Here is a 12,009-nt window from a genome sequence, read left to right as displayed (position 1 = left end):
TATTGCCCCCAAAGGACCACTCGTGGCCCAGTTAGGCTCGTGCTCACCTTACGGCTGCAAGATCAGTGGTTCGGTCCTGGTAGTATAGACCTCTTTACTGTATTAGCAAGCACAAATGGATAGAAAAATGCTACGAGGTCAGGAAAATAAAGCATAGATGCTTTTATCTCAGCCTGCATTGCTATGTAATGTAACAGTAAATCAATTTAGTTAGTGTAAATGGGGCCAGTGCTAGAAGTTGACCTGCCAAAGAAATAAGATGCAGTTAAACCTCTATACAATGAAGTTGGTAAAGTGGAAATTTGCTTCATTATGTGGAAATCTTGTTATATTGAAATTCTACCTTTTATGCAAGTAAGTACAGTCACCAGTGGATTTTTCCTACAAGGAAGTGGCGGCCAAACTTCCTTAATTATCAAGCAATTCGGATAAGCAAACTTCAATGAGAAAAAGAAATTTATATTGTTGGGTCTGAGATTTGGCAGCGAAATACATACAGTTTCGTGCCTTGCCGACAGTAACTTCACATCAGTGATACAAAGCGAAGCCAGCCACACTTTTGCATCTACTCCGCCCCTGCGGCTGATTGTGTAGCCCAAAGTGGGATGACGCTATTATGAAAAGTGCACCCTGTGAGGACTGAATGCTAGGTCTTCTCTTTTCAGCGTGTCCCCGAAACTCACGATTATGCAACCTCCAGTACTAAATGCGCAGGAAGACAGCGCGCATGATGTCGTGCCATCTCGACGTCCCGCTCTTTCCACAGGCGACAGATTACTTAACAGGGTGCATCGGCTGTGCGTGCGCTTAGTCGCACTGACAGCCATGCAAAGCCAGGGCCGCGCTCGAAAAGGAGATGCGTGCCAACCTTCCCCCCCACTTACCCCCCTCCTCCCTGGCGTATTCTCGTGCACACTTGATCACGTTACTGCGAGCTTGCACCCTTCCCTCCTTTTCTCTTGTGCGTGTGGGAAGACAGCACTCACCAAGCCACCATCCTTCCCGGCTGACCCCCGCAAGCTTTCACTCTCACCAAAAGCGTACAGTGTGCTGGGTGCTACAGGATCTTAGCACACTTGGACATAATATGGAACATGGCACTGCTCCGCTTCAACAGTCACAAGTCATTGTTGCCCGGTGTGTGATTGAAGAGGTGCATTCACAAGCAGCCATTTGTAATTCAAGTGTTTTACCATGTTTGTCTGTTCCATTTTATTGTCTCGATATTCCTTTGTGGCGACAGTGAAGTTTCGTTGTATTGAAATTGTGTGATTGCACACTTCATTATATTAAAGCGATAGCGTTAAGGAGCCCATGGCGCAGAAAACGTGGCGGCGGACATCGCCTCGGCAAAAAGAATTTAAAACCAAATTCCGAACCACGCATACCGCGCTTCTACCAGAAAGCTCACCTTCGTGCATAGCGTTTGCAGGCAGCGTTTCCCGGTAAATGTTATGGTTACATAAGCTGCACACGCACGCATGCACGGACAGACGTGCGCACACGTGCGTGCGTGTGTGTGTGTGTTTGTGTGCGTGCGTGCGTGCGTGTGTGTGTGTGTGTGTGTGTGTGTGTGTGTGTGTGTGTGTGTGTGTGTGTGTGTGTGTGTGTGTGTGTGTGTGTGTGTGTGTGTGTGTTGGCAGAACCACAGCCAAGGCAGCTGTTTCGGAAAAAGAGTAATTTAGTAACTGATCTGTTATGAAAGTTTTCTTGGCTCAAATTATGTGACGGACTGTGAGCTTTCATTCTTGGCTCTCAAATCATGAAATTCCTTCAAAAAGTCTGTTGTTTAATGATGTCTTCCAATTTGCAAGTGCAACCTCTGGCACACTTGCATAGCACATGTGAGTGTCATGCTGAGGTTGAATGAAGTCAGCATCTTGCTACAGACACTAGGTTTAGATACATTTTTCTGTCTAACATATACACCTGCACAGCCACATTCACGCACAGATATTTTAAATCAGCAGCAGCAGCACAAAGTTGCTTTCTTTGCATTGTACCTTTCCATGCTTTGGACAAGTACGCCCGAGGCTGTATAAGTAATTTCCTCCTTCAATACCCCCCCATTTGCCTGTAGTTTCTGTAACTGTTGGCATCTTTTGTAGCTCCACTTTCTTTGTTATGCCTTTCTAACCCAGTTATACTTAACATAGGTGGTGGAAGCACTCCGTGGCTACCTGGCCCCACCTCGTGGCTGGGAGAAGGATCCAGGTCTTGCTGCTGCTCTGTCGCAGCGCGCCGAGTGGCTCTGCTGGCAGACTGGGCTTGAACTACGGCATGCCCAGGTACGTAACTAGCATCTATCTAGCGCATAAACTCGTAGTTTTCACATCGCAAGGCGCTAGTGAATTGCAATGTTAGTGTTTTTCTGCTGTCACTATTCATCTATGTGTTTCGCTGTAGCTACCTGTTGGTATTGTTACAGCTCAGGGGAAAGAAAACAAAAACATACCACGAAAGTGAAAGTGGAAGATTAAGTGGCTTTGGAAGAGCTAGATTGGTAATGATAGCAGAAGAACAACATTTTACTTTTGCGCGATGGGGCTTGCTGCAATAGGTTCAGGTGAGCTTGCCAGCAAATGAAGCAGTTGCTATTTGGGGATTCCAATATACAGGCTTCCTGCTGAAGAGGCAGCAGAGACACTTCTTTTATTTTTCTGTTCCTTCGCTGTTACTCTATTCAGCTAGATCTGTCTGTAATTCACATCTCCTTCAGCAGTCAAAACATTTGTTTCAGTCTTACATGGATGGTGCTGACAGTTCACGTGCCTGTGCGTGCAGCATGTCAATCAAAACTGTAATTTAGTAGATATCTCGACCATACCTCATTGTTTTTTAACATTACTTGAATGCATACGCAAACCTGCATATCAAAATGGCATCCTTCAGTGGATCAGTGTTCGAAGAAATACATTAGAACCTTGTTCATACATTTTGGAAAATATTGTGAGGAAAATACATACTAACCGGGTAAATGTACGATCCGAAGTCACACAAAAATTTGGCAGACTCAACTGTAGTTGACATCTACGCAAGGCGAAGCGTTGCATAAATTGTTGCTGCACGAGATGGTAACACTCGCCAAACTAGTGGTGCCCAAGCAGCTTGAGACGCACATTGTCATTTTTGTGGCTTCAGCAAGCTTACGTTTGTGCTCCCAGCCTGGAACAGCAACTTCTTCGAGGAGGGAACTTTGGTGGGAAGTTTTGACGTGTCCACTCTGCATGAATCGTTGTGGCACTAAACTCTGACAGCATATTGAGCTAATGGGATCTGAGCGACCTAAGACGCACATTGTCACTTTGTTGTTGTGTTGGCAATGGAAAACCATAACCAAATTGAGCTGGTGGGCAGTGCTGGAATACGATGCCTACCATGCCGCCAGAGCTAAACGTGACACTCACTTTGTGCCGCGAGCAGCAGCGAACGGCAGTGCGTTTGGGTTATTGCCTATTAAAAGCATGCAGTACATGTTCAACAGTACTACAACCCACGCACTGTGAAGCAGATAGGTGAAGATGCTTATTGCGATATGGTTGGTGGCGATAGCTGTGAATGTGGCATGCAGCAACCTTGAAGGAGTTTTGCTGATACCAAAATAAGAAACTGAGTGTGTGCCAGCGTGTTTGTATGCCATGGGCAAGCGAGTATTGTGAGGAAACTGCTGCAGCAGGTGGCTACTGTTATCGATCACGGGCGCCTTGCGCCATTCCTTGTTTACATGGGATTTAGTGGCCGTATAACATATCATACGATTGCAGTATGAAAATGTACTGAACGTTGGTGCCGAAAGATCGTGTTTCAGTAAAAAGGCGTAACTGTATTAGGTCATTTTTAGTGTTCTTTATCGTGAATGTTAGTGCTGAGAAATGATACGTAACAGGCTCTATCAGCTATATCAGTATACCTGTTTCTGTTTTCTTGTTTTTTTTTACTTGCGTGGTCATAATATTTAATAAATGTATTACTTTTCTTACAGCTTGTTCATCGTAAGTACAGATGGCTAATAGCATTTGATATATACACAACGAAGTTTAGCTCAAAACAGTTTCACATGTTGCTAAATGTTGTGAATAAAGAAGCTGAATGTGGAGTACTAAATGCTAAGAATTTTAACTGGTGCTCAGCGAAAGACAAGACATTTACACCGACCTTCACCAATAAGCTCACATTATTTTCTTCTTCAGTTGGCGAGCACAGCAGTAGGTCATGTCCAGCCGATCACGAAAGTTTGCAGGACCCGGATTCCATGACAAATGTGAATTTATGCTCTCTCAAGGCATGCCACTTCCAACTTGATGAATCAGTGTGCAGCTCACAAAGGCTACCTCATGCAAAAACTGAATTCGAGAGGCTATGTACCCAGGCCTCACGGGAACACATCGTTATTGCAAATATTGTTTCCAATAAGCTAGTAGGACTGATCGTACCTCAATAACAGTGCACATCGCAAATAAATTTCGTTATTCGAGTTCAAGTGCCTTGTGTAAGTTTGGAGTAACAACATTTTAAAATTAAGTCATGTTTACTGCTGTCTTAGTAGTGAGTGAACGAAGCTAACTTATAGATTTCGTTTTGCTGGGTGTTTCGCTCAATATATATATTTTTAATGATACACTTATAAATTTTCTTAAGAAGATGGGAAACTGCCTTCTCCTGCAAGTACTACCAGTAAATAAATGCTAGTAAGGTGGAATTGTATTTAGCAGCCCCGCTCCTTTTTGTTGCCTGTGAGTAACAAAAACTAACAAAGGAGTTACTGCGTCACGAACCTACACTTGTCGCTGCTGTCGCTCCGTGCCTTGCTATTTTACAGCTCCGATGTGCACTGAAGTCAGCTCACGACGCATTGGATGAAATCATGAGTTGGCTTTCTTCTGTTGCTCAGATGGTGCTTGGTGGAGCGCAGTACATTGTAGAAGCAAAAGAGGATCATGAAAAGAAACGCCCTACTGTGCCCATTATCCAGGTTCCTAAGTCGCTGACAGGCGATAAAACCAGTCTGCATTGATGCAGCAGCCTGCCCACGCTTATACAATCATGCTTAAAGGGATACGGACACAAAAGTTGGTGGGTGGTTTTTTGCGTCAGAACAAAAGTTGAACTGATGAAAATGACGAATACAACAAGCTGCTTAGAAAAAAAGAACGAGAAACACCTTTATTTTGCGATTTTCTGTTGCGCCTTGCCTCCAAGCGGCCGCCGGGAGAAGCTGAAATTTGACGTCATGACACCCCCCGCGCGCGCGGCCAAGGTCAGCTACAGCCTGCGCAGTGTTTCCGGAGTGTCGGTCCCTTGCAGGATTTGTTTTTCGCCGTCGGCTATGTTCGCACGTGGTCCGTCTGATTATCCCCATCAGCGCTCCATGCAGGTGGTGAGTCTTACACGCGTGCTCGCGCGGTCGTCGATCGGTATTGACGCATGCGTCGCGGCAGAAGAAAATGCCCAAGCATTACTGCGCCCACGGCTATTATAACAGCATTATCGGTCGTGACACGCCGTTGCGCACGTTTCCCAGACACGAGAAGATGCGTATACTTTGCATACGTGCCTGTCAGCCACCACACCCAGCATGGAGACTTCTAAAAAATGGCGTCATTTGCGCGGACCACTTCATCGACGATGATTATGCGACCAGCCCGGCTGTGCTCAAAAGCCTTGGCATGCCGCTCAAGAGGCTCCTGTTCAGGCAATACAATTCAAAGAGCGGGTGCTTAGTGATGCATCCGTAACTCTCAGTGGTCTTCGCCACCTTTTGTTGTTCTGGCAACAGACCCTCTCTCTTTCTGTATGCATGTAGCCGCAGCAGTGACCGCAGGAGCGTTTTTTGAAAGAAGGGAAATTACCCTTTAACTGGCTGTGCAAGAACAGATATTGTCGGGTTGTGACAGAAATTGTTTACCCTGCGGATGCATGTTTTTGTCACAAAACAAAATAGTCATGTTGTATGCACTTTCGCTGCGTCTAATATTGAACGACAGCATACGAGCGCTCTATTAATTGATCAAATATACAAAACACAGCCAGTGAATGAACGCCAGACAACAGCATGCATGTGTAGTAACCTAAAAGGCGCAGCACATTTACCTACATTGCCTTTTCACACGTTGCTTTTCAACCTCAAGCAAAAATTTACGGATTTTCATAGGTCTCTGCATGATCATGCGTCGGGTTTCATGACTTGGTTGTTCGCGCATCATTTCCCTAGTAAATGTCACAGCCAAATACTTTCCTTTCTCTATGGCCACAGAATCGATGTAGCTAAGTGATCTGGTCGACGGGTCCCTAGCGCAGCCGCCCATCTCAGCGAGTTCAACCAGTAAATGGCTTCTAATGGCGTGGATGTGACGGTAGCTGTAAATACAGCGCTATGAAACGGTTGGAAAATTCTACAAACGCCGTGCCTCGTCGCGTAAAAGCGAAGTGTGCAGCGGTCGAAAGCCGACAGCGTAGGTAAGCACAAAGCGATGAGCTACGCAACCAACGATTCAGCCATAGTAGCTGCCTTTCTGCCTCAACGCGGGCCACGAAACTAGGCATTTTGCATCCTACGTAACATAACTTTATGAACTGCTGCCGCTGCACTTCAAGTTTACTAGAAAAAAAAAATTACCATGTTGCTGGCCCGGACTGCCTGTTCAAGCCTGCCTGCTCTTCGCCGCTTGACGTGGAAGGCTCGTAAGCGCAAGCGGTTATATTTCCTGCTAAGTTGGAACGGTCATCATCTACAGACATGTACTCATCGCTGGTAGAGGCACCAGAACCTGAATGCATACTCGCGATAGCGGCGGCGGCGCGCCTCGAATGACCGCGGCCGGCCGGCTGGCTATCCGTTGAGGGTGTCGTGACGTCACGCCTTCCAACTCGCTTGGGCTGGGCGGCGTTGCGCGCGCTCACAAAAACACTAAAAATAAAGCCATCCGCTGAAAAATGAACGAAGTGACTACTTGTTTTCGGTGTACTCACACACTGAGGACCCATTTTCTGTATTATCGTAAAATGTTCAGATTTTGTGTCCGTATCCCTTTAAAAGCTTTTTTACCCCGATGAAGCATGTAAGCAGAGATTCTAAGTGATTTGAACGATGTAGACCAAAAAGAAATGCTATATTACAGTGAAATATTGGTGCAACATAGCAAGCAGTAAGCGTAATTTTTTCCTAATGTATAGTGAGGTCTAAAACACGGTAGCCATGAAGCATTTCTAGCTCTGCAGTCCCATGTGACACATCCAGCCTGCAGAAGCACACCCCTCAAGATGTGTTTCTGTTATGGCTAGCAAAAAACTGGTGTCAAAGAGTCCAACCTTGCCCAGCGTCAAACGCCCGTTGACGCCCACTGCCAACCCAAATAAATTCTAAAAACTTTGCCTGGTGAAGTTTGCCGCCTGAAACCGCGAGCGGGCCTCGTGTGCTGTTTGCCAGTCGTCACAACAAGCCATCTCCCACTGACTTCTGGTGGCTGGTTGTGAGCTGCCGCAAGTTCTTATGTTTTTCTTTTTTTCCTAGTGCCACCATTGAAGCATCCATCACATGGCCGACGGTTTTGAGTGCTCGAGTGCCTTGAGGGAAAAATGGAATGTGACATTATAGTTAGAAACCGACTGTGCGTGGTTTCCAGGCTGTTTGCATTTGTGTGGCTTTGATGGTACACGGAGTGGCTGGTGGCATCAAGAACGAGGTCCACTGACAGGCTCGTGTCATGGCGAATTTCGATAATGCTATCCTCTCCAGCTGCAGTACTAGACGCTGCGACCACCACCATGCAGTCGCTTTCAGGCTTGCACGTAAAACAGAAGGCGCAATACCCACATACGCACTATACAGGATATGCGTGCACTACAGCACACGGTACAGCACTAGATGGGCTAGAAGCTTCTACACACGCATGAGGCTTCAAGCTCATGCCACCGCATAACGTAGTCAGACAGCGCAATGCCAGTCCGCTAAAATGCTTACAGCTCTGCAGAATGGGTAGAAATCGTTTTTAAAAGCATCTATTAAACATTTTTCCCTATATTGCTTAGCCATTAACAATAGATAACAGAATGAAAACTCTTTCTATCTTTTTCTTTTCTGCTTAAGAAAAACATGTTTATTGAATCTGGCAAAATCAACAGCGAGGCGACAAGCACGCAGCAGTGTAGGCCTCTTTTTCACTCCATGTAGCCAAGCCAGCAAACAGTTGGCATTGTGCTTCCACGTCTATTTCAGCTGTGAAAAGTTTGCCGTGAAACTTTGCTTCATGTAGCCCAGCCTTTGCTCAGAGGGAACCGTGGCAGGTGCGTGGATGTGTACACCACTTACAAGAACAGATGTCACTGTACTGTGTAAGTAAACCTTTGACCTGCAGGCTGTAGTCCTGCGCCTGCGTGAAGTGGTGTCTGGTGGTGCATCCTGCGACCTGCTTGGAGCACGTCCACGCGTACGCCTGGAAGGCCACTGGAGTCCTGTGGAAACTCAAGGTGCAGTTGCCCTTCTGCTGGAGCTTCCGCTGGAGCGTCGGCAGTGGGGCCCTGTGCAGCTGCTTCCGCGCATGGAGAGTGCAACCCAGCTGCTTTCCCTGGCTGCTGACCATGTCGACACTCTACTTGAAGACTGGTACCCGGCTCTGGGCACACGTTTTGTGCACACTTCCCAGGGGCGCTTCCTGGTCACTCGCCTGGTACCATGTCCTTCGTGTGCCACTGGACAGGGTTGCAGCATGGCCCCTTCTTCTGGACCACCTTCTCGTGCGAGCACTGACAGTGGTGTTGTTGACAGGTAGGGTGGAGTTCCTAAACTGGTAAGTCAACAGCATGGAAAAAGGACGGGGGTAGAAGCAGCAGGATGTTCATATAAAACACATACAGGCACCCGTGTGTGTCTTTTATATTTGCCGTTTCTTACTCCTGTCATAATTTTTCCATGCTGTTGATGTGTCTATTAGAGCAATGAACCAGTACAGTAGACTTGCATTAATTTGACTCTGGCTAACTCAATTTTTCGTTAATTCAGTCCCCACCGAAGAACCTGGCCGGCCCCTACAAATTTTTAAGGGCCCAAGCTTTCGTTATTTCATTCCTAAGATTTGACTTTGCTGGATAATTAGAACTTGACCAGTCAGCAAGCACGCATGTGGCACTTATGTTGACTCCAATAATGCCCCCTTTAATGGCAGTGTCTGCCTCAGTGGAGCTTAGAAGACAGTGAGTGCACTGAACATATGTCAATCTCCCCCTGAAAACACCTATTTTCAGCCTGCCTTGGGAAGGTTTTCAAGCATTAACCGTAGATCACATTCTCTGATTACTGCACTTACACGATTGTAATGCCCACATTTTATTCTTTCCCAAAAAATTGGACGAAGATTGCCTTCATGGTGCAATCGGATCCAAAACCAAGAACACCTTTATGAAGCTTGTATGCTATACCGCATAACACAATTGTACAGAGGCGAAGCTGACTTTAGAAAACCGTCCGTCATTGTGCGACACATATTAGCCCATTACTCATCTGTCTTGCTAAAAAATCATGTTCGCGTTAGATTTCTACTTTCTTTAGGGGTCTCAATGTCATTTCTACGTTAGTTTTCTACTTTGGGCACACTGAAAGTTGGCATGTGCTTGATTCGGGGGTGTGTTATAATCTGGCAAATACTGCCAAATGAATCAGCAGTTTGTTTTTAATCTTTTTTGCATCTTGTTTAGTTTGACCCGCTGGATAATTCGATCAATTTCGACAGTCCCGTCAAGGTCGAATTAACAGGAGTTGACTGTACAGTAGAACCTTGTGTTGAAAAAACCTTAGAAAATACCCACTAAATGGAAAAACATACGACCAAATTCACTAAAGAATGTGGCAGACTCAACTGTAGTTAACATCTACATAATGCAAAGCATTTGCAAATTATTGCAGCACAAGATGTAGATATGTGCTAAGCTGGTGTGGAGGGCCGAACAGCCTGAGACATGCATTGTCACTTCTGTGACTTCGGCCAAGCTTACGTTCATGCTTTTTGAATTCGGCTTGTGTCAGCAGTTTTATTAAATGTGGCATTTCAGTGAGAAGTTTCCATGTGCCCACTTGGTGAAAATTGTTGCCGCCAGATACACGGACACGTGTGTAGCTGGTGTAGCTTGAGTAGCCGTAGATGCTGTTTGTCGTTTTCCATAGTGTTGATAGCACTGGAAAACCGAAATGTAATCGAGCTGGCGGGGTGCTGGGAAACGATGCTGCCAGACTGAAATGTCACGCTCACTTCGCGAACAGAGAACAGTGGCGCGTTTGGGTTACCGCCTATGAAAAGTGTGCAGTGCGCTTCCGACCATACTATGTCACATGCACTGTGAAACAGACAGGTGAAGATGCTTATCGCAACAGGTTTGGTGGTGATAGCTGTGAATGCGACATTCGATGACCCATAAGAACATTTGCTGGTTCCAGAAGAGGAAATTGAGTCCGTGTTGGCATTTTTAAGCGACACAGGTGGGCAAGTACTGCGGAGAAGCTGCCTTAGCATCCCCGCACTGCCCTTGATCACGCGTGCCTCATGCCTTCCCTGGTTCACAAGGGATCTAGTGACCAGAAAACATACGATGCGTTGGCAGTTTTGCAATGTACTGAACGTTGACGCCAAAATATTGTGTTTTCAAAGAACATACTGACTGGTAAAAAAAGAAGCATAAGTGTATTGAGGTCATTTCTTGTGTTGTCGATCGAGAACATTGACGCAGGGAAACCATATGAAACAGGATCATATCAGCGAGGTTCTGCTATATCTCAAACTGGGTTCTCAGAAAACTGAGGCCATTGTGGGCTGTGTTTTCAAGTTCCTGCAAGCATGCAAATTGGTTCATGCGCACTTGCCTGTTTTTGAACCACGGTTTTATCTTATGGTTAGTGGCAAATGTGTGTTTAATTTTTTGCAAAAAGGGGTATGCATATAGGTAGAAATTCTAAGCATCGGCCTAGGCAAACATAGTGCTCAAACTATCTAGACGCTCGACAACGAATTTGAGATTGGCTCTTTGCGTCCTAAGGGGCAGCAAATTGGCTCTCTGCTCAAAGGAAACTAGATGTGCTCTTCACATTAATATAGGGGCTGTTTTTGTTTCATCCCCCCTTTAAAAACATTGCATAACAATGTTAGTGATTCATTGTGGATGTTCACTGAAAGGCATTTGCGTCGATAAACAAGAGCACGAGTTAAAGGGAGCTCCACCGCACTTTCTGAAAGCTGCTGTGGTTCCCCAATAACTATGAGAATTCTTGAGGCAGGGCTTTCATCTTGGCAGACTGCATCAAAATTCACTTGAGGTGTTTCGCTTTGGTGAACCAGAAGTAGCAGATGTGATGAAAGAAACTATTGGACTGGTATACTAACTGTCAGTATTATTTTCATGGGTGCATTGACACATTGAGCAGCGTAAATGTCACAGTGTGTGGTAATGACCATTACTGTAATGACGCATCACAATGGATGTTCTGTCACACAAAAGTGAAATCATTTACAAATGAGATATGATCTAATTGACCAATTATTATTTCCAGATTATAATTTTTTTAGTACACTGACCACAGTGAGCAACAGTTGACAAACAAGGGATGTCTCTAAAGCCAACATTTCAACTAGTGAACGTGTCTTTGTCAGGGGCTCTACATACATCGCTTATTTGACCACGGTTAATCAGCTGAAGTATTCATCTTCCTGTTGTTTTAATTTCAACCACAATGAGGCTCTTGTCTGGTGAGTTAACTGGAAGCACATGAACCAAGCACCATTTCATGACGGAGGTCATACAATGGTGCCCAGCTCATGTTCTGGTGCAGTCATGTTACTGGTATTCCTCGCAATGGTTCGTAGTGTAGGGTCACCTCCTTCGATACATGTCAGTAGTGTAGATACATACACAGATAAAGTATAGGCAGGACAATGTGTTAACTTGCACGCCCCTTCTAATAGCTATGTTTAATCAACTACCCCAATAAGAAGTACTTCTACAGTTCAACATGGCTGGAATTGCTGT

The 12,009-nt window shown here is 45.5% G+C and overlaps 1 protein-coding gene across 3 annotated transcripts in view; it reads left to right on the top strand.

Moving 5' to 3' along the window:
• Lrrk (Leucine-rich repeat kinase) overlaps positions 1-12,009 on the top strand; it is a 70,854-nt gene that overhangs the window by 39,993 nt on the left and 18,852 nt on the right. For all 3 annotated transcript variants that reach the window (XM_070538875.1, XM_070538874.1, XM_070538873.1), the window contains exons 22-23: positions 2,157-2,288; positions 8,355-8,764. In XM_070538875.1, the coding sequence (XP_070394976.1) occupies positions 2,157-2,288; positions 8,355-8,764 (542 nt within the window). The remainder of the gene's footprint in view (positions 1-2,156; positions 2,289-8,354; positions 8,765-12,009) is intronic.

Source organism: Dermacentor albipictus, chromosome 5 (assembly GCF_038994185.2).
Source record: "Dermacentor albipictus isolate Rhodes 1998 colony chromosome 5, USDA_Dalb.pri_finalv2, whole genome shotgun sequence".
NCBI classification, from domain to species: Eukaryota; Metazoa; Arthropoda; class Arachnida; order Ixodida; family Ixodidae; genus Dermacentor; species Dermacentor albipictus.
The sequence above is the reverse complement of the archived record's forward strand: the minus strand, read 5'-3'. Positions and strand labels throughout refer to the sequence as shown.